Source organism: Pteronotus mesoamericanus, unplaced genomic scaffold (assembly GCF_021234165.1).
Source record: "Pteronotus mesoamericanus isolate MK-2021 breed Mesoamerican mustached bat unplaced genomic scaffold, CSHL_Meso_final scaffold_125, whole genome shotgun sequence".
Classification (NCBI taxonomy): Eukaryota; Metazoa; Chordata; class Mammalia; order Chiroptera; family Mormoopidae; genus Pteronotus; species Pteronotus mesoamericanus.
In genome coordinates, this window is record NW_026555304.1 from 12620974 (window position 1) to 12648709 (window position 27736).

General features: G+C 40.7%; 1 protein-coding gene across 1 annotated transcript in view; it reads right to left on the reverse strand.

The window, feature by feature from the left end:
* Positions 1-2457: 2457 nt before the first annotated feature.
* The window catches only part of ACO1 (aconitase 1), a 61362-nt gene continuing 36083 nt past the window's right edge, over positions 2458-27736 (reverse strand). Inside the window, exons 6-21 of the mRNA XM_054588110.1 lie at positions 27547-27730; positions 26912-27051; positions 25034-25205; positions 22340-22440; positions 21294-21410; positions 20387-20546; positions 18699-18834; positions 17789-17873; positions 16807-16963; positions 15495-15619; positions 13743-13847; positions 12826-12968; positions 11150-11297; positions 7117-7239; positions 4204-4389; positions 2458-3336 (exon numbers count right to left, since the gene is read on the reverse strand). Of these exons, the coding sequence (XP_054444085.1) occupies positions 3223-3336; positions 4204-4389; positions 7117-7239; positions 11150-11297; positions 12826-12968; positions 13743-13847; positions 15495-15619; positions 16807-16963; positions 17789-17873; positions 18699-18834; positions 20387-20546; positions 21294-21410; positions 22340-22440; positions 25034-25205; positions 26912-27051; positions 27547-27730 (2196 nt within the window). The 3' untranslated portion in view covers positions 2458-3222. The remainder of the gene's footprint in view (positions 3337-4203; positions 4390-7116; positions 7240-11149; positions 11298-12825; positions 12969-13742; positions 13848-15494; positions 15620-16806; positions 16964-17788; positions 17874-18698; positions 18835-20386; positions 20547-21293; positions 21411-22339; positions 22441-25033; positions 25206-26911; positions 27052-27546; positions 27731-27736) is intronic.

Sequence of the window (27736 nt, forward strand, 5' to 3'; positions counted from 1 at the left end):
ATTATTTTTTTCCTTTTTATTTTTTGCGGTGTTTGGCTAGCGTAGAACAGTTATTATCTAACAGTTCTCTATCTTGCTAGATTGCCCCTTTCCTGGCTCTTTGGCTAGAGAGAGTAGTTTTTTTCTGAGACTTTTTTTAACCTGTGCACACAGACATTTCTTGTTTCCACCATACTCAGCTCCAATCTAGGATATATAAAGCAAAAATCAACAATGACAAAAGCCCCCCAAAACAGGGAACTCACCACCCTGTGGTTCCTAGCATCCCAAGATTCCTAGATGGTCTGCCTTCCCCTCTTCACCCCTCAGAATCTTCTTATGTTTACTTTGAATAAATGTCCTGGGTTCTCAGCTGTACTTAGCTAAGCCTTAAGTTTTGAAATAGACTGCAGTTGTAGTATACATACATTTAACTTTACTGTCATTGAACAATACTCTCTGTGATTGGAAAGGGAAAGAAATAAAGATTGTAGATGGTGGGGGCTCTTCTGCCTGCTCTTATATTCAATGGGCCTATGTCCTGGAAGTAGGTGTTATTACATCTGAAACAGTCAATGCATGTCATGTGTCTATTTATGATGGGCATTTTAAGTTTTGCCAGCCACTAAAGTAGAAAGCAAATATGGTGCACACAACTATTTTATGGACATCTTTAGTGCTTTTATGAAGAAATTAAAAGACTAATTGGAGGCCATAGTTAAACACTAACAAAGAATTAGAAGAACCAATATTATCAATGGAATTTTTATAAACAAAGCCAGGTATATATAGCTTGTTCATGGAAGTTGTATATGACTAGAGAATAAATGATTATATACAATATGTCTGTAAATACATGTATATCCTAATTACATTCTAATTATATTTATGAAGGCTTTTCTTTCCCTCAAAATTTGCCAGGTATAGATTTGTGAGATGGTAAAAAAGCAAAACTTGAACCTGATAAGAAAAATAAACTGCTCTGCAGAAAGTGCCTTTGCATGTTATACAGTTATGAGTGGTGGAGGTAAGCAGTCTTTTTTACAAGACTACCTGGTCAATTTTTTGGCACTAATTAAAACCTACTATCAGTAAGATAGCTGGGTGTATAGCTGGATGAAGGGTATACAGGAATTCTCTGGACTATATTTGTAATTTATCTGTAAATCTAAAATTAAACAAAGTGATGTTTATTAAAATTATGAAGCTCATATAGTATAGTTTAAAAAAAACCAAACTCCTTACTAATGGTAAAGTAGAAAAAAATAACCAGGATACAAAATTATAAATATGCTATATGTATAGCTGTAAGAAATAGCAATACCACCATGACTACCAACGAAGTTTTTAAACTTTGTCCAGAAAACAAACTAAAGAAAATATACTATTATAAAAGACATATTCAGGTTAGCCTTCTATATATCTTTTTTCCTCAGAAGTTTTAGATAAAGGGTTAGAAAGATCTCCAAAGACAATAATTGGATGTAACCCTGTTTCTGCTGATGGAGAGGAGTGTGGAGCATCTGGGCTGGTTCAGGTGATGAGCTGTTACTTTAGAATCCTGTTTGGTCTTCAGAGAGCTGAAGTCTCTAATAAATGCAACTGTTTGAACAGGAAGCATATTAGGGGGTACACTGCTAACTTACCAGACCTTTCTGAGTCTGCTTCTGTAACTGTGACAGAGGTAATTCAGGCTCCAATTTGGATGAGTTTTCTACTGAAAATGGCCCTTTTTGTTTGTAATTTTGCCCTGTTATGGACTGAATATTTGTGCCCCCCCCACCTGAAAATTCCTATGTTGAAGCCCTCACCCCACAGTGTGCCTTTGTGCAGATGGGACTTCTAAGAGAATTAAGGTTAAATGAGGTCATAAGGGTGGGCCCCTGATCTGATAAGATTAGTGCCCTTATATAAGAGACATCAGAGAGCTAGTTCTTCTGTGTCTATGTGCAAGCACTGAGCAAAGACCACATGAGAATACAGAAGGAAGGAGGCTGACTGCAAGCCAGGACAGAGAACTTACCAGAAAATGAATAGGCTAGAAACTTGACCTTGGACTTACATCCTCCAGAACTGTAGGAAAACAAACTTTTGATGTTTGAGCCACCTAGTCTATGATATCTTGCTCTGGCAGCTGGAGCAGACTAAGAGACATGTGCCCTGCAGCAACTTCAGTGATGAAAATGAGCAGATGAACTATAGGATACAAAAATGAGAAAGTTATAATCTGCTCACTACACTGACATTATTGCCTGTTAACTCTTTGTCTGCTCCCAAACAGGCTGGAAAACATGTTGGTTCCTCAGCACTTCCATGTTACTTGCAGAGCACTATGTGATTATAAAAACAGGAGAACTTGAAGGTCATCCAGGCTCTGGGAAGCTAAAGTCTGAGATTCACTCTGCTCTAAATAGTCCAAAACTATCCCACACAGCAGAATTCGATTTGCCCACACCAGAAAAAAACAAAGACAAGAAGTTTTCCTTGAAAATAGATTTAATTTTATTCAAATTAGAAATACTCTGTGTCTCTTTCCAAAACCACCTCCAAAGTTATCCTCTTGACAACTGAAAACATTTTCTGGGGAAAATTTTTGAAGACAGTAAAAGAAAACTTTCCATTTCTTTAATGTTCACCCATCAAAAGGTACAAAATCAAAAAGTTTCAACATCTGACTTGTTCACAAGGTTTCTGGATCATTGACTCCAAAGGAAAGGGGGTGCGGAGAATCACAGTTGCCTGTGTGATCTGAAGTATGTAGAAATTCATATCTACCCATGTCAGTTAATACTGGTGTAATAGCCAAAGACTCCCAAGGGAAAGAGATCATTCAACTGTAGAGAATAGATGAACACAAAATAGGACAGGAAATACCTCCTTACTTGTGTTCAGCTGAACATTAACAGGCTAAGAGTAAAAAAAAAAACAAAAACCCAACATTCTGTGATCAATAAATTTAAAGATGAGCTTAGTTCTTTCTGGCTCTACTAACATCTCCACCATGCTAGTTTTCAAGTTCTAGAAAAAGATAAAAAGATTAACAAAAATAGAGAATGTAGAAACTGCTGATTTTGTGCCCGGACGAATGGCACTAGAACGCCAGTGCTCATGTGCTCTGTCTGCAAGGCAGCATCCTGTGTGGGGGCAGGGGGATGCTTCTGCCCCAGGGGCCCAGCGGGCTGATGGCGCTGCACACCCTCTCCGGATGCAGCCCCCATTGCGGGTCTCCTAAGAAACAAGGGCCTACTTGGCCATCTTGCGGATCATGTAGTTGAGGATGCCCCCGTTGTGGAAATAAGTGAGCTCCACATCGGTGTCAAACCTCATGACAGCCTGGAAGGTCTTCCCGGTATCCAGCTGCAATGACAAAGAAGCAAAGAATGACAGAGGGAAGAAGTGAGACAGCTCAGTCAGGAGGAGCTTGTGCCCAGCCTGCCCTCAGGTCGGGCACTCAGGGTGCAGTCCGCACACTGCACCACCAGCAGCTCCTGGGAACATGCAGTCTCTGGTCCCAGTCCAGACCCACTGAAGCAGAAGCTACATTTTAACAAGTTCCCCAGCAGATTCATCTGCATAGGAAAGCACTGCAGAGTCTAAATGATGAAAGTGAAAGACATCTGAGTATTAGAAACAGCCTCTCTGGGCAGCAGTTTCTGGTGACCTTTGGGATGCAGATCACTTCAAATAGAAGTGTCTCCGGTCAACAGAGGCTTTGTTAAGGTTGTCTCTTTGGCAGCTGGCCCAGCTGCTCACCATGGGACACAGACTGTAGCAGCTGCCTCTGCCTGGGAGTCTAAATTCCCATGGGACCGTGGTGCTGGGCGCTCCATCTTTACCTCCCCTAGGGAGCTGTCATTTTGGGGTAAGACACAGGGATGGAGAGAGTATATCTGTTGTTCACATTACTATAATAAAAAGGTGTTTTTTTAGGTAAGGTCCTATCCCTGAGCTTTCATCACTACTGTCTGGGCTACCTGAGACTGGGAGGAAAGAGAGAAAGCTTGGAGGTAAGAACTGGACTGATGATAACGATGAATAAATAGAAATATATAATATATTGTGAAGGCAGGTAAAAAAGGTGCTGGTAGAACTCTTAAGTCTAATGCAGTTTTACTGTTTTCTTTGTCTTTCTTCTTCCAAATCCCACTGATTTCCTTCTAACAAGACTGATTACAAACACAGGGTCCCTTTTAGCTGGCCTTGGCATGGAGAAGCCCGGCTTACCTTGACCTGGACTTTCATTCGTGGTTTGAGATTCTCTGGGATGTTGATAGTGTATCGTTCCCGCCCCGTGAGTCCCAGGGTGTCTGCAGTCTCCCCAGGGAGGTATTCAAGGGGGATCACTCCCATTCCAACCAAGTTACTGCGGTGAATGCGTTCATAACTCTCAGCCAGGACAGCTTTGATTCCCTGATGAGCCAAGAGAGAGGTTGGACACAGTTCCAATTTATCCTTAGGCACACAGAAACTTAACAAAAGGCTTCGTAAGTCAAAGCTCTTCTCAAACCTAAATTCTTTCTAAGTGCCAATTAATCGTTTTCACAAATGTTACCTCCTAGCTATAAATAACACAGTAGTCAGTCTTAAATGGTTGTCTTCAAAGTACAGGCACTATGTAAGCACTTAAATAGTTTTACTCATTCTTCTTCCACCAACACTGGGAGGTAGATGCTATTATTGTCTGCCTTACCCAGGTCTGGTATTTTGAACCCATGCAGCCTGACCACACACACCAGTCTGTGATGCCTCTTAGCAAATTCCATTGTAACTAAAAGCCACATTACAAAACAACATAAAGAAAATTCATTTCTTTTCCTCAATTCTTTTGTTATTGTAGATGCATTGGTAGACATGGAAGATTTAATCAAAAAAGCAACTTACAGAATACAAAGAAGAAAATGATTATCTACTGTGTGCTGCTCTTCTACTTCCTATTCCAAATATCAAAGTGTATTGAATATAATCTTGACATTAAGCCTCCTATAAAGTACACATTTTATTAGCAATCTATAACTAACAATATACAGTCATGATCAATAAACCAGGATATTCGATGAACCAGAACACCTCATTCTCAAATATTAGTTCACTGTAATAAAATATTTAGGTATCCCTAAAATTGATATCTTAATATCAATCTTGATATCCTAATATCTTAATATCAATCTTAATATCTTGATATCTTAAAAGGGTACACTTTTAAGACCTCCTGCATCAGGGTCACTCAGGGAGCTTGTTAAAGATGTAGAATTCTTGGGCTCCACCCAGATCTACTGCATCAGAATCTCACACAGAGAGTGCAGGGCTGGAGGAAGACCGTGATTCGGCGGTGGTTCTCAACCTTTGCTGCGTATGTACGAGCCTCTGGGGACACTTTTAAAATCCTGACATCCAGGCCTTTTTCCTTACCTGTTAAACCATCATCCCTGGGGATGAGATCCAGACACAGGTATTTTTTAAAATCCCACAGGCGTTTCCAAATTTAAAAACATTTATGAGGGAAGGGCAGATTGTTCAGTATAGTAGATATTTTGTGTGAATTTATGGATATGTGTATAATGGATTTTGAGGGGAACTAGAAATCTTTGTAAATGTGTACTGTTCATATCCCTAGCACTGTATAAAGGGCTGTGCAGGGCTGTGGATGCCACAGATCACAACTGTCTAGCCTTATCTGCGTGAGTTCAGCTCAGGAATGCTGAGTGGCTCAGACTGGGCAGCTAGAGAATGAAGTACATGCTGTCTGGACAATCAGGACTCAGCAGCTCTGTAGAGAAGTCTCGACTCTGGAGCACCTCCAGGGTGCCAGTCCCCCTTACCGGCCCGTAGGTCTCACAGTTCCCCACCCAGCTGCTAGCTGCTCCCGTTGCTACTGTTAGCACCCAGCTCCCTTCCTAAAATCCCTTCCTTCTTTACTCTGGTTCTTTTTAGCAGTTTTAATTTAAAACAAGCAGGCTCCTGAAACATTACCAAGTAATCAGAGAACTTTTTTTTTCTTCCCTACAGAGAAAAACGATTGATTAAAAAACCAAAATAATAGGCGTGTGATAGTCGAAGACTTTCAGAAGCTTGGACATCTGGGGAGCTGCCTGCCAGAGAGCCATGTTTTTTACTGTACTTGTGGATAGCACTTATTTAGTGTTTCCTAAATGCATTAATTGGCTCAAGCCACACATTATTTAAATTGACGTCAGCTAAGCTATTTTTACCCAACCCTGAGGATTAAGGCCAGGCAGCGGGAATCCTCTTTTTTTAGGGCAAGCAAGTGCTCAGGTGGTGTGAGCTCTCTGTTGTCTGTATGCCTCTCCCATGCGGAAACCTCCAGCAGGTCAAGCCCTGAAATGGTTGAAGGGTCTAAAGAGCGTCCTATCTACATATAGAGAGCATCCTCCTCTTATGAGTCTGTAAGTAGGTTTTCGGAGGTAGTAAGTAAAAAGCAATCATAGAAAGTACTTTCCCTGAGTTTATCCAAAGCTCAGGGTCCTTAACTTTTTCCCTTCCATGAACCTGGAAGACAATCCAGTAGCAGCAGCCCTGGCTTATTCCTGAAGTTCACCTGAGACAATGGCCTTAAATAAATTTTGGGTCCTCAACCTGTGGGAACATTATGAAAACTATGCTATTTTTCCTCATAAAAAAAGGACACACAGCCCTGGCCAGGTGGCTAAGTTGGTTGGAGCATCGTCCTGTACACCAAAAGGTTGAGGGATCGATCCCCGGTCAGGGCACATACCTAGGTTGTGGGTTTGATCCCTGGTTGGGTCACATACAGGAGGAACCAATGAATGTTTCTCTCTCACATCAATCTTTCTCTCTCCCTTCCTCTCTAAAAAAAATCAATAGAAACATATGCTTGGGTGAGGATTAAAAAAAAAAAGCTTTTGGATATACATACAAGCTTTTGGATATAATTTCAGAGACGGCACAGACCCTCCAAAGATCCATGGTTCTCAGAATATGTCTGATCTGAGGGTGCAAGTTCAACTCTAGATTACTCTTCATTGAGAAAAGTGAAGCGAGATCCATCAAGAAGGAGAGGAAAGTAAAGCACCAGAATTGGTTCCTGAACCCCTTCCCAGCTTCCCTTCTGAACCAGAAGGGTAGCTGCCTGCTGGGATATCCCTATGTCATACTCACCAGGAGGAAAGGGCCCTTGGCTGCCCAGTCACGGGAGCTGCCCGAGCCATACTCTTTGCCGGCCAGAACAATCAGGGGAAGGCCCGCCTGCCTGTACCGCTCAGCAGCATCAAACACATCAAGCTGAGGAAGAGAAAAAGGAAGGCACTACAGATACAGTAAAGGCAGAGTGCAGACACAGGCCAGTGAGACGTGGTGTGATATGCATGGTCAGAGGGCCTGCAGTGAGCCAAGTCAACACAAAGCCAATGGAAAACTCAGCCAATCGGATGCCTGGTCTACAGATTCCCAGTGAAATCTATCTGCCTACACTGACCAAATTGTATTTTATATTCTTTTAACTGAAGTGGGTAATTGCTGTCCTTGCTGTAAAAAGATTCAAATCCAAAGGCATCAGGGGAAAATGGAAGTAGATATTTTTTCCTCTCTTCCATCGACTAAACTATTTTAAATTTTTTTAAAAAGAGAGAATCCCATCTAAACCTGGGTTTCAACTCGGTACCAGAGACTCAGTGAGAGTCAGGTGTGAAAGGCAGCAAAACACAAAGAAGGTGACATTCAGCATGGAGGTCAAGGTACATAAAGTAGAAACACTGATGGAAGTGCCCATCATTAAAGGGCAGGAAAAGCTTAATATTTTCGGATATATGAGAAACATCTCACACAAATAGTCATTTGTTTCCCGCAGGAACTCTGAATATTCTGCTGAGCTGGACTTCACACAGACATCTGATATTATTGCTGGTGGTGAAGTAATGAAACAGTTGTTTTCCATGGCTACTAAGTCAGAAAATAAAATCCCTCTCTATAGAGTGTTTTATTTGAAAGGAGCTCCAAAAGGTGTTTAATCAAACCTTCAAGCAGGGTTTTACAAATTACGACTTTGGTGGACTAACGGAGCCTGTGGTTAATTTCACATGGCATTAGCTAAATCTGGGTAGGAATCTATGTGTTCAGCGGGACAGAGCTCATGAACATAGAAACTTAGAAAAACAGTAAAAGCCTTCTCTGTACAAACAAATAGTCTAGATTCTTTCAAAGACCGAAAAGAAACATCTTACCTGTTATTTTCAGAGTTCCCCATTACTAGCTTTGGGCATTTAGAATGTGGGAGTGTGTGTTTTAATGTGCTTTAAAACCTACCGCAAAGCCGACGATCCATGTCAAAGCAGGCCATGAAGCCCAAGATCAGAGGCACCAAGCTGCTCTAGAATTTCGGCCTGACCGTTCTGTTACATGAGCCCTGCTGAGAGTACTAACCAGGCTATATAGCAGGAGCTCTCTGCACTTGCCCTCTCTTGTAAAGAAGACAACATTGTTGTCTCTTGGATTACTGTGCCTCTTTATCTCGTAGGTACTATGTTTAAACTGTCAGTTCTTCTCAGTCTTCATTTCTCTATCATCTTTCCTAGTTTGGTGACAGTTTGGTTCTTTGAAGCACCACTCCCAAGGTTCTCCTACACCTCCCTGTCCCTGACTGCCCAACATAATTAGGTCACATGGTTGGTATGACAATATTTGGTGTTTGCATTATGATCATGTAAATGCTATTTATAGCTGAGTTATGTACTATACTGTGATTTTCTTTTCTTGGCAATTTAAATAATTTCCACTGGAATTAATAACGTTCATTTTGTGTGTGTGCTCACCTGTTTCTATCTTGCTATCCATTAATTAATCCTCAAACACTCTGTCTGAAGTACAAATCTTCTCTCAAGACATTCAGTTCTATCAGGCAATCATGGAGCTATCACTGCTGGCACCCTTCGTGCTGTTCCAGTTCAGGCTGATGGCTCTCTACATGTGCATCCCTGTGATCAAGGAATCTTCCTCCAACACCATCTTTGGGCATTCCCAGCATTTCCTTTTCCCAGACCCGACATCTTCCTCTATTTTGGTTTATTTCTTCATTTTTGTGGAACACATTCAATAAGTAACTTCCTGAGATAAGGACTGAGGGATATTTTTTAAGTTTTTGAATATCTCAATGTGTCATTACTTTAATTTCATTTGATAGGTAGAATGAAGGCCATAGAATTTTAAGGAAGAAAGCAGTCCAAGTTTCCAGTGTTGCTTTAGGCACTTCTCATTACCAGAATATTGTATATAAGCTGTTTTTCCCTCTCAGGAAGTTTCTAGATCTTCTTACCTCTGCCGTTCTTCACTCACAATGATGTGACTTGGCGTAGGTCATTTTTAATCACTCTGCTGGGCATTCAGTGGACCTTTCAATCTGGAGCCTTAGATCTTGCAGTCAGGGAATTTTCCTTATGTTACGTCTTTGATTATTTCCTCTCTTCTGTCAGTATCTCAATTCAGTCAGATGTAGGGCCTCCTCATTTCAGTCTTTAATTTTCTTATATTTTCTTTCTAATTTCTCCTTTGTCTTTCTGTTTTATATTCTGAGAGACTTTCTCAACTAATCAACTTTTTCTGTGAAACCTTTTATGGGCTTTTTTTCCTTTTAAATTTAAAGATCTCTTTCTTGCTCTCTGATTACAGCAACAGAAAATCATCTCATCACTCTGAGGAAACAATGTTTTTTCTTACAGTTTTCTTCTACACTTTGCACTACCTCTGTTTTCTCTCCCTTTCTGCCCTGCTCTTGGTCTAGGCAGGATCTTTCAAGTTCAAGGATTGGTTCAAATGTCTGTTCATCTCTGATTCTGTCTCCTTATTTAAGAAGCAGCACTAAACATCTGACTGGAAGTTCTATGTCATGGGAGAACTTGAAAATAAGTGAGGTTCGCTGTGACAGTGAGTATACTGGAGGTCCCCAGTGTCTACAACTGCAAGGCCCCCCCCTTGGTCTCTTGGCATGACATCATCCAATTGTATCTTTTTCATCTGGTAGTTTCATCTGATTCACTGAACTAATACTGGGCACTGACTTTGTGCTGGTCCTGGTGATCAATGATTATTTATGAAGAGCTCATTTTACAAAAATTTAATCAGTTATAAGTGAGGCAGTCAGTGTGCATGGTGGTAAACAGTGCAGACTTCGAAGCCAGGCTCCTTGGGTTTAATCTCAGTTTCTCTACGTGTGGCCTCAGGGAGTTATATGAGCTCTCTATGCCTCGGGTTCCCAATTTAAAATGTGGGTAATTATGGTACCCATTTCAAAGTGTTGTTATGAGTATTAAATTATACAATTTTTACAACAGCTTAGAACAGCACCTGAGACATAGTAAGTTCTATATAAGTATTAGCTGCTATTATTTTAAAACAAGTTGGGAAGGTTATTTCTCAAGAAGCCTACACCGTTTCCAGGCAGTTTCGCAGCATTTACTGGGAAAGTGATAATGAGAACTTACTATATGTGCAGATGGTCGGCTGGCTGCTTCATATGACATTCCATTTAAGTTTAGCCTCAGAGCCTGACAAGGTAGATATTATTTCTACTTCACAGGTAAGAAAGATGGGACTCACAGAGGGAAATAAACTGATGTAGGCTCCACAGCTGGTCTGAGGTGGAGCTGGGACTTGAACCTAGGCTTTTCTGACACCAAGTACAGGCTCTCCTGACCTCTCACATGCCTCCCACCAAACAATTCCAGCAGCGACCTGCAAACCAAGTGGTTCCTCTTAGGACCCGAGCAGGCTTCCATTAGCCTCTACACTCCTTCTTTTCCTAGTGGTGTGGTGAATTAAATTAAATGCTGATAAAGTCATAAAACAGTACTTCTTAATAAATATCCTCTACCTTAACCTGGAATTTCCTCCTCAAGTACTATGCACTCAGAGCACTTCAATCAGAGGCTTTTAAAGCTCAGCTCCCAGGAAACCATATTTAGTTAAGCCATGAAGCAGAATCTCTAAGCAGGAAGAGGAGGTTTCACAATTTAAAGGGCATCCCCCTCAGTGATGAGCTCCACATACATGGACACTTGGCAAGAGGGACTACAGGCAGCAAGAGGAAGGATGGGGCTGTGAAGAAAAAATAGGACCAAAAGGAAGGTGACCATGTAGATAACCAACCGTCAGAGCCTGACAAATGCTGGCTTCTCAAGGAAGCAGAAGATGCCATACTCACAATTTCTCCAGAAGGCAGATGTATAGTCTGTGGTGCCTGCTTGTTCAAAAATTTGTTTAATAAGCGAATGTTGGCAAATGTCCCACGTGCCATGATAGCATCGTTACCTCGGCGGGAACCGTAGGAATTGAATTCTCGTGGAGTCAGGCTAATAAGGCAAGCAGGGGATAACCAAGTTTAGTGAACTGAGTGAAGATTAAACTTAGCTTATACCAAAAAAAGAGAAAAAAACATAAACCACATTATTCTCTGGTCTACCAAGCACTGCTCTCTAAAGCAGAAAAACTGTTGCCAAAGCTTCAACAGAGGGCAGAGTGTGAGGGGAGAAGTGGGGGTCGTAGGGTGGAATTCAATATTCTCCCAGGGTCCACCTTCCATCTTATAAATCTGAGTAGATAAAGCAGGAGGAACTCTAACAAGGGTATTTGTTTTATTTATTCAGTAAGGTGGCCTATAAAGTTTCACAAAAATTAAAATATTAAAAATGGGTAAGAAAAAGGAACCAAAGACAATAATCAGGGTGAGCCAGTTAGGTAGAGGCCACAGTGGGGGAAACATGAAATGGATTCCATAAACTGACCAGAAGGAGGTTCAAATCTGTATGCAAATTATGAGGAACTCAACTGAAAGGAAAGACACAACCGACAACATGATGTACAATTTCATGAACTTAAAATCAAAGCAGTACTAAAGAGACAGAACCACCATTTCTCCTAGTCCAGAAATCAGAGAGAAATCTTGTCAGTGGCCCCAATGAAAGGAACTTTTGAATGTCAGGAACAACATTTTGCAATGAACATAGTCACGAGTTCACTGGGCTGTTTCTTAAAAAGCTAGGAAATGCGTGTGAGTGTTAATATGATTTAAAGGTTAGATCTAATTTGAGGATTGAGAGAATCTATACATGGGTTTCAGGAGTAAATGAAATTATTTCCAAAATGTTGTGGATGTGTGCATTTTTCTGGGAAGGTATTATAATGGCCTTCATTCAATTTCCTAAAGAGTCTATGTCTCAAGAAAGGTCAACAATTAGCAATCAAAAAAAAAGGTGCTGGATTTTGTTCTTCAAATTGGCTCTGAGTCCCATCCTTGAAGAAGCTGATTTGAGAGGCAGGGATGGGAACCAGGAATTTTTATTTCCTATAATTCTCATGCAAAGTCAGATTTGGGACTGACTTCGATTAATATGGATATATTAGAACAGTAGGTAATGTTGGTATAATACCTTTTAAAATCCAGACAGGACTGAAGGACTGATGAATGATTGTGTGAACTGCCAATCCCAAAGCAGTTCTCTGAAGAGAACATGTCTCTCCACCAGGAATGGCAATGCCCTTCAGGTTACATTCCTGCTGAGGTTCAGGTATAACCAAGCTTTGCCACGAGTTCAGAGCAAAACCTTGTGCTTTAACTATTAGGCAAGCTGGGGGCAGAGATGACAGTTGAGCTTAATGAGTACAACACTTGCTCAAAAACTGTCCCTTCTCCCCTGGGTGAGGTTCACATGCTGATGGATTCTCCCATGGAAGCCTTGAAGCAGCAAACAGAAAGACTGGTTTTCAAGGCCCGGGATTCAGTGAAAAACCATAGTCTGATTCCAAAGAGACCAGGCGAAAGAGAAATGCTGGTCTACTCACTCCATGTTTGCCTTTAGTCCTTACTTCACTCACACTTACCCTCTGCTAGTTAAGTAGCGAGCAGCAGGGCTGTTTCTTGCAATATTTCCAGCCGGAGAAATGTGGTCCGTTGTTACGGAATCTCCCAAATTTAACAGCACATAGGCATCCACAATAGATTTAGGGTGCTGAATCTCCAAAGTCTAGCACAGAACACAAAAAGTCAGTGTTTTCCCAGGTGTTCTCCAACAAGTCATGAGGGAAGTCTCAACAGTAGTGCTCCACGGACCTGAACCAGATCACAGCCCCACATCAGTGTATGGAAAATTTTAGTTTATTTTTTTTTTTCAGTTTTATCAGAGGTGCTTTAAAATGTAAGATGAATTTACTCAAAACATTCATGTCTCACCCTTAAAGGGAAGTCAAAGTATTGGCACTGTCTCCTCAAAAGCAGCAGAAATAGGGATGCAGCTGCCAATAACATTCTCTTTCTTCACATCCACAGAAATGACATTCTTTTCTCCATACCCACAGATCTCCTCCGAGGCTGAGGACAGCTGGAATTCTGACTTCCTCTCCCAACCCCTTCCCACAGGGCCCCACCCACGGAGCACAGACTCCTTGGTCAGCAGTTGCAGGGAAGAGCTCCCTTGTTTGAATGGGTGTAAGGCTTAAAGATGGCAGGCCCTGTGGACGCTCTCCCAGAAGTCTCAGACTTCACCAAATTTATGTCGCGGTGGCACTTGATCACCAGAGTGTCTCTACACAGCCTCATACAACCCCTGGACAGAGAAACTGTAGGTTCACTACAGCCAACTATCCCAGCTTCCCAAATGTTGCCCCAGTAGTATTTGCTTGGGTTTGTAGAAGTTTTAATGAAACAAGTAGTTAGAGTGAGAATATGGGAGAATAAAGTAGATGTTATAAGGAAGGAAACCTTTTGAAGAGTTTATTTTGTGAAAAATAAAATGTCATACCAGGTTTTCAAAGAATGGTGGTGACTTAATGTATGTAGATTTGGGATTCCAGTAATACAGCTTATCTGATGGGGCTGCTAAGGCATTCCAGCTCTCATTCACAGTCTTTAAAATAAATAAAAAGAAAGAAAGAAACAACAGCCAATCTAATTACATTCTATTCTAAGGAAAATTTAACATGTAAATATAAAACATCTATTCAAGCTAAGCATAAAATAAAAACATTCTTATTCTAGTAATTCAAAAGGGTTCCTTTATACTAAGATAGTGTCATGCTAAATAACTTAAAAATACATATGGACTGTGACAGGCGGCCAAGGACCCCACCCCTGGGATTCATCCCCTAAAGGGGGCACCTCCTGCTGAGCATGGGCTGAACCTAGTGACTCATTTCCAAGATTAGGTTATAAAGAGACTCTGCCTTCCATGGCTCTCATTCTCTCCTGCTTTCTTGCTTGCCTGCCCTCGGGGAAGCCAGCTGCTCTGGTGAGAGCTGTGAAGAGGCTCCTTAGCAAGGCACAGAGAGAGGCCTCTTGCTGGTGGTCATGCAGGAACTGAGGCCCTTGGACCAACAGTCCATGGGGCACTTCCTCCTGCTAACAACCATGTCCGTGAGTGCCCCTAGAAGTGCATCTTCCTCCCGTTGAGCCTTCAGATGAGCTGCAGCCCAGATGACACTCTGATTGAAGCCTTGTGAAGGCAAAGGCACCCAGTTAAGCCACACTTGGATCCATAGACACTGAGAGGTAATAAATGCTTGCTGTTTTAACCCACTAAGTTTGGGGGTAATTTGTTGTACAGCAATAGATAACTATCCATATGCTTACAAATATAACTTGAGAAACAATAATCCAGATTTGTACCAAAGGGGAAATTATTTACTCTGTGAAGATTTTGGGAAGTAGACTTCCAGGTCCCATGGTCATTAGATACCAAATGACAGCTCCTTTGCATAAAAATTAGGATGAATTCTCTCCACAGGCTCATTAACTCAGCCTTTGAATAAATGCGTTTAGTTCAATGCCCAAGAAACTCCCTCAGACTATTTCTCAATGAGCCACTTGTGGGAGGGCACAGTACAAGAATATGATCCCTGTCTGACCCCTCTCCAGACAGTCCGCTCTCTTATTTCACACCCAAGCCTTTGTCAGCAGCTGCTGGGTCAGCCTAACACAGAAAATAGGGAAAGAAAGAACATTCAAGGATCTCAGAAAATAATACTGAGCCCTATACCTTTTTTCCCTATTTGTAAAGTACACAAAAAGTTTCATTTATTTAAGCAGCTTGGTGCTTTCTATTGAGTTTTATTTGTTTATTTGTTTAATTATTTATTTATTTTTAAACTTCCAAATAATTCTGACAGGTGCACTCCACCAATTGACTCCACCTCAGTGACACAGGATAGTGACATGGGGGTAGGGGTGGGCCTCATCCACAGTTGACACAACACCTCAGTGTGTCTGAGAAGAGGAGTGTTAAGGGGAGCTGGCCAGGAATAACACACAACCTGAGGCCTTTCACCTTGAGGCTGCCGCCCACTTGTCCAAATCTGGGAACATATGGGGAGTGTGGAGTTTGTAAAAATATGAGTCAGGAGAAGAATGACTGGGAACCACTTCCCCAGTTCTTTGAAGACAGAGTAACAAGCACCTTTCCTTTCTGTAGTGTACGCCTCCACTAGCCTCAAGGTCTGCAGAGATGACACAAAGGAGCTGCTTTCCCTTCTGTTCTTGGGGGTGGGCAGGACCTCACCTCTATTTTCTGATAGACCTCCTTAAACATCCCAGGGATGACGTATTGCCGTTCCACCGCCTGAATTTCCTCTCTAGTTGGCCAGATATCTTTCAGAAATACCTGTTGTCCCTTTGCATTAACCCCTGGGGGAAAAAATGGTTATCAATGAGAAAAACATAATTTAATGCCCCCTTTTCCTTATTATATTCAGTCAAGTCTCGTTCTTTGTGGTAGTTCTATCTACAGAGTCCATGCAAACACTGCAGTAGTGAATACTGAATCACTGCCCCAGAGGAAATACAGGGTTAGGTGTCTGAGAGCCTCTGGTCATATTTTTGTCAAATGATCAATATATAACTTGTTTTATGTGTGTTTCTGTTTCAGACACCTTATTTAATATATATTGTTGATACATTACTACTGAACTCACTGCCAACAGCACTATGACTCATGCCCAGATGAAGCCTGTTTAGCATGAGACGCAGCATGGGTTTACTGGGCTTAGGACCACTCGACAGCACTTCAGCACTATACCTGGAGTGTTCATTTTAAACACTGAAATCACCAAGAAAAAGGACATAAATGAAAAAAACATAGCACTAAAAAGACCATGACCAGGATACCTGTTTACAGGATGATAGCTAAAACAAGAAGGCAGAGGACTGCCTTGTCTGCCTTCACTGAGGGGGTGCATGTTGAATGGTTCAGTGTTCTCCATTCTGTGCATGTCTGTGAATGACTACAGCGGCATGATGAACATTGATTTGGGGATTAAATACATTTTAGTGAATAGGCACATTTGCAAATATGGAATCCACATATATGAGGATCACCTGTACCTCTGAAGTAATAATTTCCTAAAGGTAAATTAAAAAAAAAAAGGCATTGTTTTTATATTACCTAATTTACTTAGAATGAATTGAGGAGGGGATAGGAAGCAAGAAGACCACAGGAAAGGATATAAAGAATCATTTTCTCTGAATTTTGAGAAGTTAAACTATCAGGAATGTGTTTCTACAGAGTATGTATTAAAAATATGCCTATAATTAGATTGAAGCAGGAGAAAGAAAAAGGAATCAGAGAAGAAGCCAGAAGAGCAAGATCTCCATTACCTTTTGTATTTATTTCCCTTTTGTCATCCCTTGACCTTTAGTAAATTCTTATCTATTTCAGTTACGTTTTGGCTGTGTATTGGGGAATAAAGAAAAGATTCTCCTCATCTTACCTCTGGAAGTTCTAGGCTTCATTATTTATTAAGGAAAGCACTCATTTTCTTCCAATATTTTCAAATTCATTGGAAAAAACTGTAATCACATAAACAAAATCTTACCCAATGGCTCTTTCTCAAAGTCAATCCTGACGGTCCCAGCAATTGCATATGCTATTACTAAGGGTGGAGAGGCTAAATAATTGGCACGGGTATTAGGGTGGACTCGACCTTCAAAATTCCTGTTTCCGGATAGTACTCCAACAGCTACAAGGTCCCCCTGTGTAAGGCAAGGGAAAAACTAGGTCACAAAGAAAAGAGACTGCCTAGGATGCTCCTGTTGGACCATTTGCCAAGGTTTTCACATCACCTGGATGTGGCTCTTTAAGCTTCCCTTTCATGGGTCCTTTGCTCTATAGGATAGCACACAGGGGTGTCCCTGTGGGAGACACTCTCGGTCAAAGATACAGAGAGACATGTTCACTGGTTTCTGCTCAGGAGAAAACACCAGGCAGGTCAGAAGGCAACATCCTACTTATGTTGTTGCCTGGGGCCTAAGAACAGGTGGGAAAGACTAAAAGTTGAAAGGTAAAGCGAGCCACCTGACTTACATTGATTCTGTAATTCATGCAAAGCAAACCAAATAGTATTTCTCAACACTACAGAATTTATGGGGCAAAAATCAAGCCAATGCAATTAAATTTAGATCATGTGTGTGAAGACTTCTCTGACTTGGAACCAGTTTTCAGATTGCCAGGAACAAACAATTCCAAAGCCCCATGTAGTCAGAACCTGCATTTGTTGAGCACTTGTGTCTGGACGCCACACTCCCTCTTTTATGTCCATTCTCATCTCAATGCTCACAGTCTATGAAACAGTTACTGTTATCATCTCCAGTATATGGTTGTGAAAACTCAGGTAAAAAAAGAGGTTAACTAATTCGCCCAAGCTTACCTAACTAGTAAGTTTAGCTTGACTTCAAAGACCATACATCTAACCACATCCCCTGCTTCCCTGTACTTTCTTGAAATTACCAGCATTTTGGTCAAACATAGTAAGAAAAGAGACCTCAGCTTCGAAGACCCGCAGACTCCTCTGTAATTACCTGCGTGATGGCTTCTACCACAGGTTCAGGCAAGGGTCCACTGTTGCCAATGCAGGTCATGCAACCATAGCCCACCACATCGAACCTAGGTGCCAAAAGAGGAGCACAAGATAATTCACAGTGAGCTCCTCTGCTGGTAACAGTTCCTAGAGACCACTGATTTAAAGAGGATAACAGCACATGGAATAAGTTTAAGTTTAGTATGGTGCTGTTTCTATATAGCTTTGTTTCCTGGGAACGTTTTGATATATTATTCATTCATTCTAGATCATTCCATTAGACTCCTTCTCAAGTAAATTATCAAAAATAAATCTAATAGAATAATGTAGAATTTTTAATTTTTTTAAATATATAATCTTTATTATATTTTTTCCATTACCATTTAGTTCCCTTATACCCAGATATGCTCCTATCTCTATTCACTATTTTTATTATAAAATCCGAGGACTTCTGACTTTTATGAGGCACTTGAATAAAATCTGTCATCAGAATTAGGAATACAGTAATGGGGACGTTGGAGAAACTGTATCTGGCAACAAATAGCTCATTTACCTCAAGGAATGAGAACATTTTTAGCTATGGTAAATAATCCTTTCACACCAAAGGGTGGAGTCTGGTTTAAGAGCCAATGCTGGCTCGATGCACAGAGGGGGTGCAGCACCACCCGACACACAGGCTCATCTCAGCCCCTGCTCTGCCCTTCACGGGCACCCTTGCGTGATGACCAACTATGCAACTGTCCACAGGAGGACCCTACTCTTGAAATGTAAGGGTTTAAGTCTATTTACCATCTGACAAAGGACTATACAATTAGATACTCTCAGATAAGCTTATATCTGTTACAAGGTGACATAGCAACAAGATACATGTGGAAGGTAATACAACAAAAGCAAAAGAAACTCTCCCTCACCCAAGCTGAGACAGATAAGGCATGACTCCACTTTCTCGCAGGTAGTAGGTGACCACACCACTCCCAGGAGACAGGCTAGTTTTGATGTAAGGCTTCACAGTCAGGCCAGCATTCACAGCTTTCTTTGCTAACAGTCCTGTGAAATGGTAAACACAGACACAGTGTGGTGTGGGCGGTTGCCTACTCCAGGTACCAGAATAGTTCTGCAAAGACACTGACTTCTCAGTCTGCATTTCCTGCCACTGCCTGACAGAGCTTCATTTGTATTGGCACTTTCTGCCATTTTTGCTAACAGAAACCAGAGCTTACTGGTCATTCACATGCATACGGAAAACTCAAAAGTAGTCATGAAAATGAGGAGAAAGATGTGTGTCTGTGTGTCTATGTTTTAAAAAGAGATAAACTTATAACTGTTTATAAATATATTATAGAATAAATGTTTAATTTTGGGGAGGAAAGGAATCTTTCTAATTACATTTTATTTAAATGAATATTATAACTGGAAGGGCCTTCTGAAGACTGTACTGGCATGTAAGGAATGCAGTCAGTCTAGATGTAAAAATCTAGTCCTAGGATAGTTTGTTTGTGTTTTTTAATTTTTTTTTAATCCTTCACCTGGAGACATTTTTCCATTGCTTTCAGAGAAAGGAGAAGGGAAAGAGGGAGGGGGAGAGAGAAACATCGATGAGAGATAAACACTGATTGGTTGCCTTCTCGTCTGCGCCTCAAGCAGGGATTGAACCTGAAACCTGGATGTGTGCCCAGACTGGGACTTGCACCCCGGACCCCTCAGTCTAGCGGATGATGTTCCAACCAGCTGAGCCACTCAGGCCAAGGCTCCCTCTCAGAAATTTAAGTAGAAGATTAAGAGCTCCTGGCCCACTGGACTTTCATTCAGCAAACACGGATAATTGTAGGGACACTGGGTACTCTGTCTTAGGACGTGTCACAGAAGTAAAAAAGAAATGAGGAGTGGGGGTATGAAGAGACAAAAAGCTACAGACAAGCTGGTGACTTGTCTTAAGGAAAGTGGTTTGCACCAGACAAAAATGGCTTAGCTGGCAAGAGATGGATTCCCAGACAAGGAAGGTGTTCCTTATGCACTGTCCACATCATAAAGAAGGGACTGTTATAACTCCATGATCTATGGACACAGAGGCACAAGAGAAACTGTAGGGGATGCTCAAAAATTTGGAAACTAAAGAGACTTTATGTTAATGCAACTCTGTATGTAGATGTTAACTACTTACTCAAAATTGCATAAAAGACAGGTGAGTTTCATCAAGCTCTGTGCCCTAATTCAGGTACACTTCACAATAAATTTAAGACAGACTAAATCCCACTGTACAAAAAGGCCTATTGGATTTTATAGAGAACAGTTTGTGATGGGAAAACAGTTTTTTTTCCCCTGACATCTGACACAAGATTCTAGGCTTTACTAGAAATTCATGTTTTTTTACTTTCTTCTATTTTTTTCTGTGTTAATTCTAAAGACGATTATGCATTATGTATTCCACTTTAAATACTTTGCTTTGTACACTGTTTATTGTGTAAACATTTCTGGGTCAATAAATCCCTGCTTTGGGAAAAGATAAGGCTCAGGGAACCACTGCAGAACTCAGTTAAGCCCCTGAGGCACATTTCCACCTGCGCGTCCACAGGGCTAAAAGGACTTCAAATGCACTAACCTGCTCCTAACATCACAGACGGATTGCTGGTGTTTGTGCAGCTAGTGATGGCGGCGATCACCACAGAGCCATGAGTAATGCTGAATTCGTTGTTATTATAGACAAACGTCTTATGGTCGTCATGATGGTCTGGAGCAACCTGGAATCCTTTAAACCCTTGCTATAGGAAGGAAAAAAAAATATATACACGCACACACACACATCTATTTATGTATACATATATAAAAGTACATGTATATTTTACGTGTCTATATATACTTGTCTATATATACATATACATGTATATACACACACACACAAATATATTTATATAAATATACGTATATACATATAGGTATACATACATGAATTGATAGATGTATATATGTATGTGTGCATATATACATACATGTGCGCGCACACACATATATGTGTGTATAAAATCTAACTTAAAAGAATATGGAATGCCATCATCAAAGGGTTTCAGACCAAGTGCGAGGGATGTTCAAATGAAGGACAGATGACTTTCTGCTCCAAGACCTGAGGCCACATGGGGAGGAGCTGACAGGTCAGGGCATGCAGATGGGGAAGAGGCATGCAGGCAGGGGATGGAATGAACAAATGTGCAATGGCAAGAAAACCCCGGGCAAGTAGAGTGAACAACATGGTAAGAGTCAAGTGAAAAGTAGATATGCTTTTAAAAAGGTGGGTTGAATTATGTTTACAGATGATCAAGTGCTCTCAGGAAGCTGGCTCCTGGTTAGTGGGGGAGGCAGTAATGACTTCAAAATGGAGAGGAAACACCCTCATTGCCAGGCTTCAGGAGGAGGCATCATTGAGTGGGGCCAAAAGAAGCCCTGGCACTGAAAAAAAAAACCAAGCATGGTGCAGACCAGGGTTGGGGAGGATTTCCACCCCGGGCACTTACCTTAGCTCCAAGGCAGCTTTCAAAGTCCTTTTTCATGTCTGACACGGAGACTTTGTCCTGAGGCCTTTTGGGTCCACTGCAGCAAGGCACTACTGTTTTCAAATCTAATTCCACCACCTATCCCCCCAAAAGAAAAGGGAATGTGGAACTGACATTAAGCCATGCCAGAGAATTTAAAACATTATAACAATAAAAACAAAACAAACCACTACACTCAAAACCACAGAAGTCAATGTTCATTTTAATACTCAAGGGATGAATGTCAAAGCTGAAGATGATCACTTGCCACCTCTCACAAAGACCAGGACGGGCACTGCAGCTGCTGCCCAGTGTCTCCCGCACACCTATCTTTGCAAAGCAGCTCATCCATCCTTTTTATTTTATTTTAAGTCATTCTGGGATGGGTTTTCTATTGAAATGATACGCAGACCATTGTACTTTTTCTAAGATGATTTGGGAGGGATGCAGCCATTAAGACATCAGTGCCAGGAAATTGGCCTCAGTCTAATGGAGCATTTCCTTCCCTCAATGTCAAATGAAAGAAAATGAGAGTCCCACTTCTAGTGTTCTCTCTAATCTTGGCTGCTGAGAAAAATGTGGAATCAATGTGCACCCTTGAAAATGAATGAAGGGTAAGTCACTGGATAAATCGGAACTAATTGATATGTTCGCATCTCCTTATCTTTCCCCAACTTTAAAAAAGATGAGTCTGGCCTTTAAATAGCTCTAGTCCTTCTAGTGAAGTTCTTCTTCCAAGAGCTTCTCCATAAGAGAAGTAAATAGGTTGTTCAAAAGAGGGGAGCACACCCAACCCAACCTAAAGGGCAGGAGGAATGGAAGAAGTTACATTGTTTTGTTACATTTACAGTTCCTTATCTTTTTGGCTTTTTAGCCTTTGAACGCCCTGTTCTCCTGAGATGACTTGGCAATAACTAATTTTCTACAAGTACACTGCGCCCTGTCCCCCACCCCAAGAAAAACCATACACAGCTAGAATCACACCTTCAGGAAGAGGAAACACATTTTTGGTGAAGGTGCTCTCATACCTGGGCAAAATCGGGGTCCTGAGAGGGGTCACTGAAATCCCGAAACATTCCTACAGCCTGAAGATACTTTTTAATGTGCTTTACCTTTTCTTCATCACGACCTAAATGGGCATTTTAAGAGGTAACAAGTAACAGATGTTAATATTTCCTGGTTAAAGACTATAAGCTATTGCCTCCACCAGCAATTACATAGATAATACATATTTCACTTACACATAATAGCTCTGGTGATACCACAGCACTGGAGCTAACTGTCTGACTCTAGCTGATCTGCTATTTATTAGGGTCCACTGACTGATCTGTGGTTCCTAAGGAAGAGACTGTGACATTCTGGTCTTACCAGTAAGCACTCCCCTTTCTCTTCATTATGCTCCTTAGTTAGGAAGATTCTAGGCCTCTGTACACCCCTATTATTATTAAAATAATAATCCACCCTGACTCCCAACACACTTTTCCAGCTATGAGCACTTCCTGTAAATGTGCATCTCAATCTTTAATCCTTTATCATGACCTTATGAGACAACTACTGTTACTATTCTCATTCACAGATGAGGAAATAGTGGCTCAAGAAGATTAAGTAACTTTCACATGGAACACAGCCAGTAAATGACAGAACCAGAATCCAAACCTGAGTTTAACTCCAAAGTCTAAAGTCTTAACTCACAAAGCTGTTATCACCAGGAACGTGACCCTGAATGCTCTGCATTTAATCACAAGGCCGTGGTTGTCGAAGATAATGCTCATGAAGGACGCCCAATGGGCATGCAGTCCACCCATTTCTCTGACGGTTGAATAAGACTGTTTGAAAGCTCGCTTCTTGGATCCACAATACATCAATATTTTTTGTTTGCCTGTTTCTTTTAAGTTAATCATAAAGGTTATCAGCTTTCATCATGGGCCTCATCAAAGCAGAATGAGTCTCTAAAGGGGTATATTTGTTTCAATTTAATAGGTACTTCAAATCTGGTGCTGGATCACTAAGATTAGCGGCCACCTCTAGAGCTACAGAAACTAATCTCAGCTCTGGATATATTTTCTCTTCCCTACCATCCCTTCCTTCTCTTCCTTAGGTTTATTACCTCGATTATTTATTCTGTTCTTTAATTTCTCAAAATGGTGGCAGGAAGGTGGGGACAAATGTATTTGAACAAAAAACAAAAATTAAAAAAAAATTTCTTTATCTTTTTCACTTCAAATCCTTTGGAGATCAAGGGAGGTATCACTTAATCAATTCCAGTGTGGTTGTATTTAATAAAAACTTCTTTAAACAAGCTTTTTCATTACAATCTTAACTACTTCAGGAGGATTTTCCTCAGGAAAATCAAGAAGGCTTGGGTTTCCTTGGAGTCTGTCAGGTTCTTTTGAGACCTCACTAAGACATGTGAACTAATTCCTACTTTAGGTGCCTACTATTTCTATTTCAAAAGAAACACCTGCCACTGTAGCAACTGCTGGATACAGAAGAGAAAACTGAAGTTTGTCTGTTCCTTTCTCCTTAATAACTTAGTTGTAATTTTAGGAGTCACCTGGATATACAAAATGCCCCCCTCCATCTTTGTCACACAGAATGAAGTATTAAAAATAAAATTATTTCATGTTACCTTCTTGCTCAAGATGACTCAGAGACTTCCTAGGATAAAATACTGACTGATCACTGTGGCCTATGAGCCTGCGTGCATCTCACCTCCTGTGGCCTCGACCCTGGGCTCTAGTGACAGAGGCCCCTCTGCTGTCCTCTCTCTCTTGGGCCTTTGCATGCGTTGTCCCCCCTGCCTGGAAAACACCTCCTTCACCACGTCACATGGCTTGTTCTCCCAACTTTACTCCAACATGTGTTCAAGTTGCACTTCCAAGAGCCCTTTGCTGACGTTCTTAAGTATAAAATAGCACCATCAGGCTATTCAACCATCCCTCATACTCTCTTCTCCATTATCTTATAAATACAATGTCATATAAATATTAGGTATTTATTTGTTGACTTGTTCACTACTGTATCTCTGGGACTGAGACCAGATATTGATAATAAATGACAATAAATATTTAATATTTTAAAAATAAACTTGCAAAATTAAAAGAAAATCTTTCTCAAAGTTAAAGTCAAATTTCTAAACAAATATGCACAGAGTTAGAGAACCACTGACACTTTGAAATGGCTCCAGATGCAGTCTTTCATTTTACCTTCTGAAAGGTCCAAAGAGCGTTGTGACCAGGTGCTGTCTCTGTTTAAAGCTTGGTGGCCTCAGGTCTGGATTCTAACTCCACTATTTAGTAGCTTTGGATATTTGCTGCCACATCTCTAATCATTAGTTTTCTCTCCTATTAGTTAATTAATCAATCAGTCTATTCTATGGATCTGTAAAAAGGATGAGAACAAATGCGTACCAGGTGCCTGGCACTCAGCAGACAATCTTCACCATTACTAAGATCGCTTGTTTCATGTCAAATAACTATTAGTAGGAGGCCAGTATAAATATCTAGGCTTCCTGAGTATCTGAGCTTTCTGTTGGCCATACCATGACTACCTCACATCTTCTGGAATTCCAACAATTATTCTGACTCCACAGAGATATGGAAAAAAATCTGTGAATCTGATGCAGTGCACACCGAGGGCGAGAGACAGAAGACAGCTCTCTGATTCTCAGTGTTCTAAAAATTTTATGAACGGCCCTCTGCTTTTCACAGTGTTACACTTACCTGTCTGCACGAGGTACTTGATACTAACTTCATCAACCGGGAAAAAGGCAGCAGTTGCTCCATACTCTGGACACATGTTGGCAATCGTAGCTCGGTCAGCAATGGACAACTGGGCTACTCCTGGCCCAAAGAACTCAACAAATTTGCCCACTACGCCAACCTGGCGGAGGTGCTGAGCAGCAGAATGGGAAGGTTACAGAGTTGACAGACCATATTTAAAATGCAGAACTATCACCTTATTATCACATTGCAATTCTTATACACTAACCTCGTGAGTAAAGAGAAACAATAAGTCAGCACAACATGTTTTTGATTACTTTAAAAAATAAAGCTTAAAAAGTAATGCCAACTAAATATACCATGGTATTCTGGACTGGAGACTGAAACAGAAAAGGGAGATTACTAAAAAAACTGGAGCAGTTTCTAGTTTAGTTAATAGTGTCATTTATAGCAATGTCACTGTCTTTATTTTGATAAATGTGCTACGGTTACGTAAGGTAACATTTTGGGAAGCCGAGAGAAAGGTAACAGGAACTTTCTGTTAATTAGCTTTACATGAACTCTCCTATAAATCTAAAATTATGGCAAAATAGTTTTTCCAAAAAAAGTAATGCCATAAATAGAAATAACAATATTAAGAAAAGTTGTTAAAGAAATACTCTTTCTCTCTAATGAGGTCATTGGAAATGCCTAGAAGTGCTAAAAAGGAAACTTTTTTTAACTTAAATAAATAATGACTTGTATTAGTTGAGTAAATAAATGGCTGTTTTCAAGGGTATAATGAACAAATTTCCTAAACGCAGGTACCAGTCAAATGTAACCAAAATATGCAGACAGTCTGATGTTTGCCCAGCCAGCCTCTGGCCAGGGCTGCGGCCTCAGTGACTGACCTGCGCCTACAGGAAGCCAGCTCCGTGAATTATGGACCGCCGCAGGGAGGGGCTCTTTTGGGTATGTGAAATTTGCCAAATTTTGTATACAAGCCTTATGTTCCTCCACATTTGAAGAACAATACACAGACATCTATTATAAAGCAGTGTGTTCAAATAAATCCAATTCCAAATTCCATAAAGATTACATCAAAGAAACTTTTTCGGCCTTTACCAGTCTAGTGTCCATCCCAAATACCCCAAGTCTGCAACCTATACAACCAGAAAAAATTATGTTTGTGATAAGAAATTACTTTTCTAATAATTGTTTAAAAATAAAACTGTCTTTTTGCAAAGTAAGCAAATCACATAAAAAATTATTTCCTAAAAGGGCTAAAGAAAAAGGAAAAAAAAACAGTATTTTCCAGTTTGGAGAAACATCTGTTACAATAACGCAACTTATAATATAGAGAAGGGAATTTAATAAGTCTCACATTATTCACAGAAAATGTTTGTCTTTTACACATAAAGAAAAACCATGGGGGAAATGTACTAAAAGTGTAGTAAGATGCATGGAAATAATTCTTACAACATCAAGATAGCGCTTATTTCTAGGAATGGGGGAAAGGCTTAAACCAGAAATAATACATTTTATTTCTTAAAAAATACACGGAGACATCTCTGAAACAAATATGGCAAAATGTTATCTGTTAAGTCTATGTAGTAGGCATGTGAATATCACTTTCTCTTCTGTGTATTTGAACTATTTCATAACTTCAAAAAAATTTTTTAAAGAAAAAGTTTCATGCAGCAATAGAAAAATAAAATGAACGTAGTTACCTACTACTTAACCACAGAATTCTCCCTTATCCCATCTCATTTTAAAGTCACCAACATAGGGTTTTCTAGCATTTCCAGGACACAGGGAGACCAAGAGGGACTCAACCATGTATTTCTTCCCTGTTTGTCACTGTGATTCCAAGACCACAGAAGAGGCAGCATGTGTTACCTTGGTGATGGTGAGAACGATGTCGGTGGATGTCACCAGGGGGTGGGGGTTTCCCTTCAACTTGTAGCCAATCACCTGGGGAAGCACCAAGCTGATTGGCTGGCCCAGCATGACAGCTTCTGCTTCGATCCCACCCACACCTGCATGGAATGGCAGGATAAAATAATGCTTTGATTATTTCTCACCACATCCCTCATGCATAATTCAAAGTCAATAAGAGGTAATAAACCCAGTTACAATGTTGTACTAGTAAAGGGTTAACATTTCTAAAAAGAGCAATTATCTTTTCCCTATTTCTCTCCACAGAAATTTTAGTAAGTGTTTCTCCAAGTGTGGTCTCCGAACACCTGTATCAAAATTCCCTTGAGTCCCACACCAAGTGGACTAGGGTTCAGGAATCTCCATTTTTAACCAACACCACAGGTCATTTTCACTCATTCTAAATGTCCCTAACTCCTTATTCCAGTTCATTCTTCAAAACAAAGGCATGAGGTATTTTTCTGGGCACTGGAACAAAACAGACAAAAATACCTCTGGATACCTGTGATCATGCAAATTCATGCTACTGGGATGTACTAGCACCAACATATATTCAAGTACACGCTATAGTACAGCAGATATGGAAGGACACTCACCCCATCCGAGAACACCCAAACCATCAATCATGGTGGTGTGCGAGTCCGTGCCCACAAGGCTGTCTGGGTAATAATATCCATCTTGATCGAATACCACTCTCGCCAAATACTCCAGATTCACCTGGTGGATGATTCCTGAGCCCGGGGGAATAATCCGCATGTTCTGAAAAGCCTGTGAACCCCACTAGTA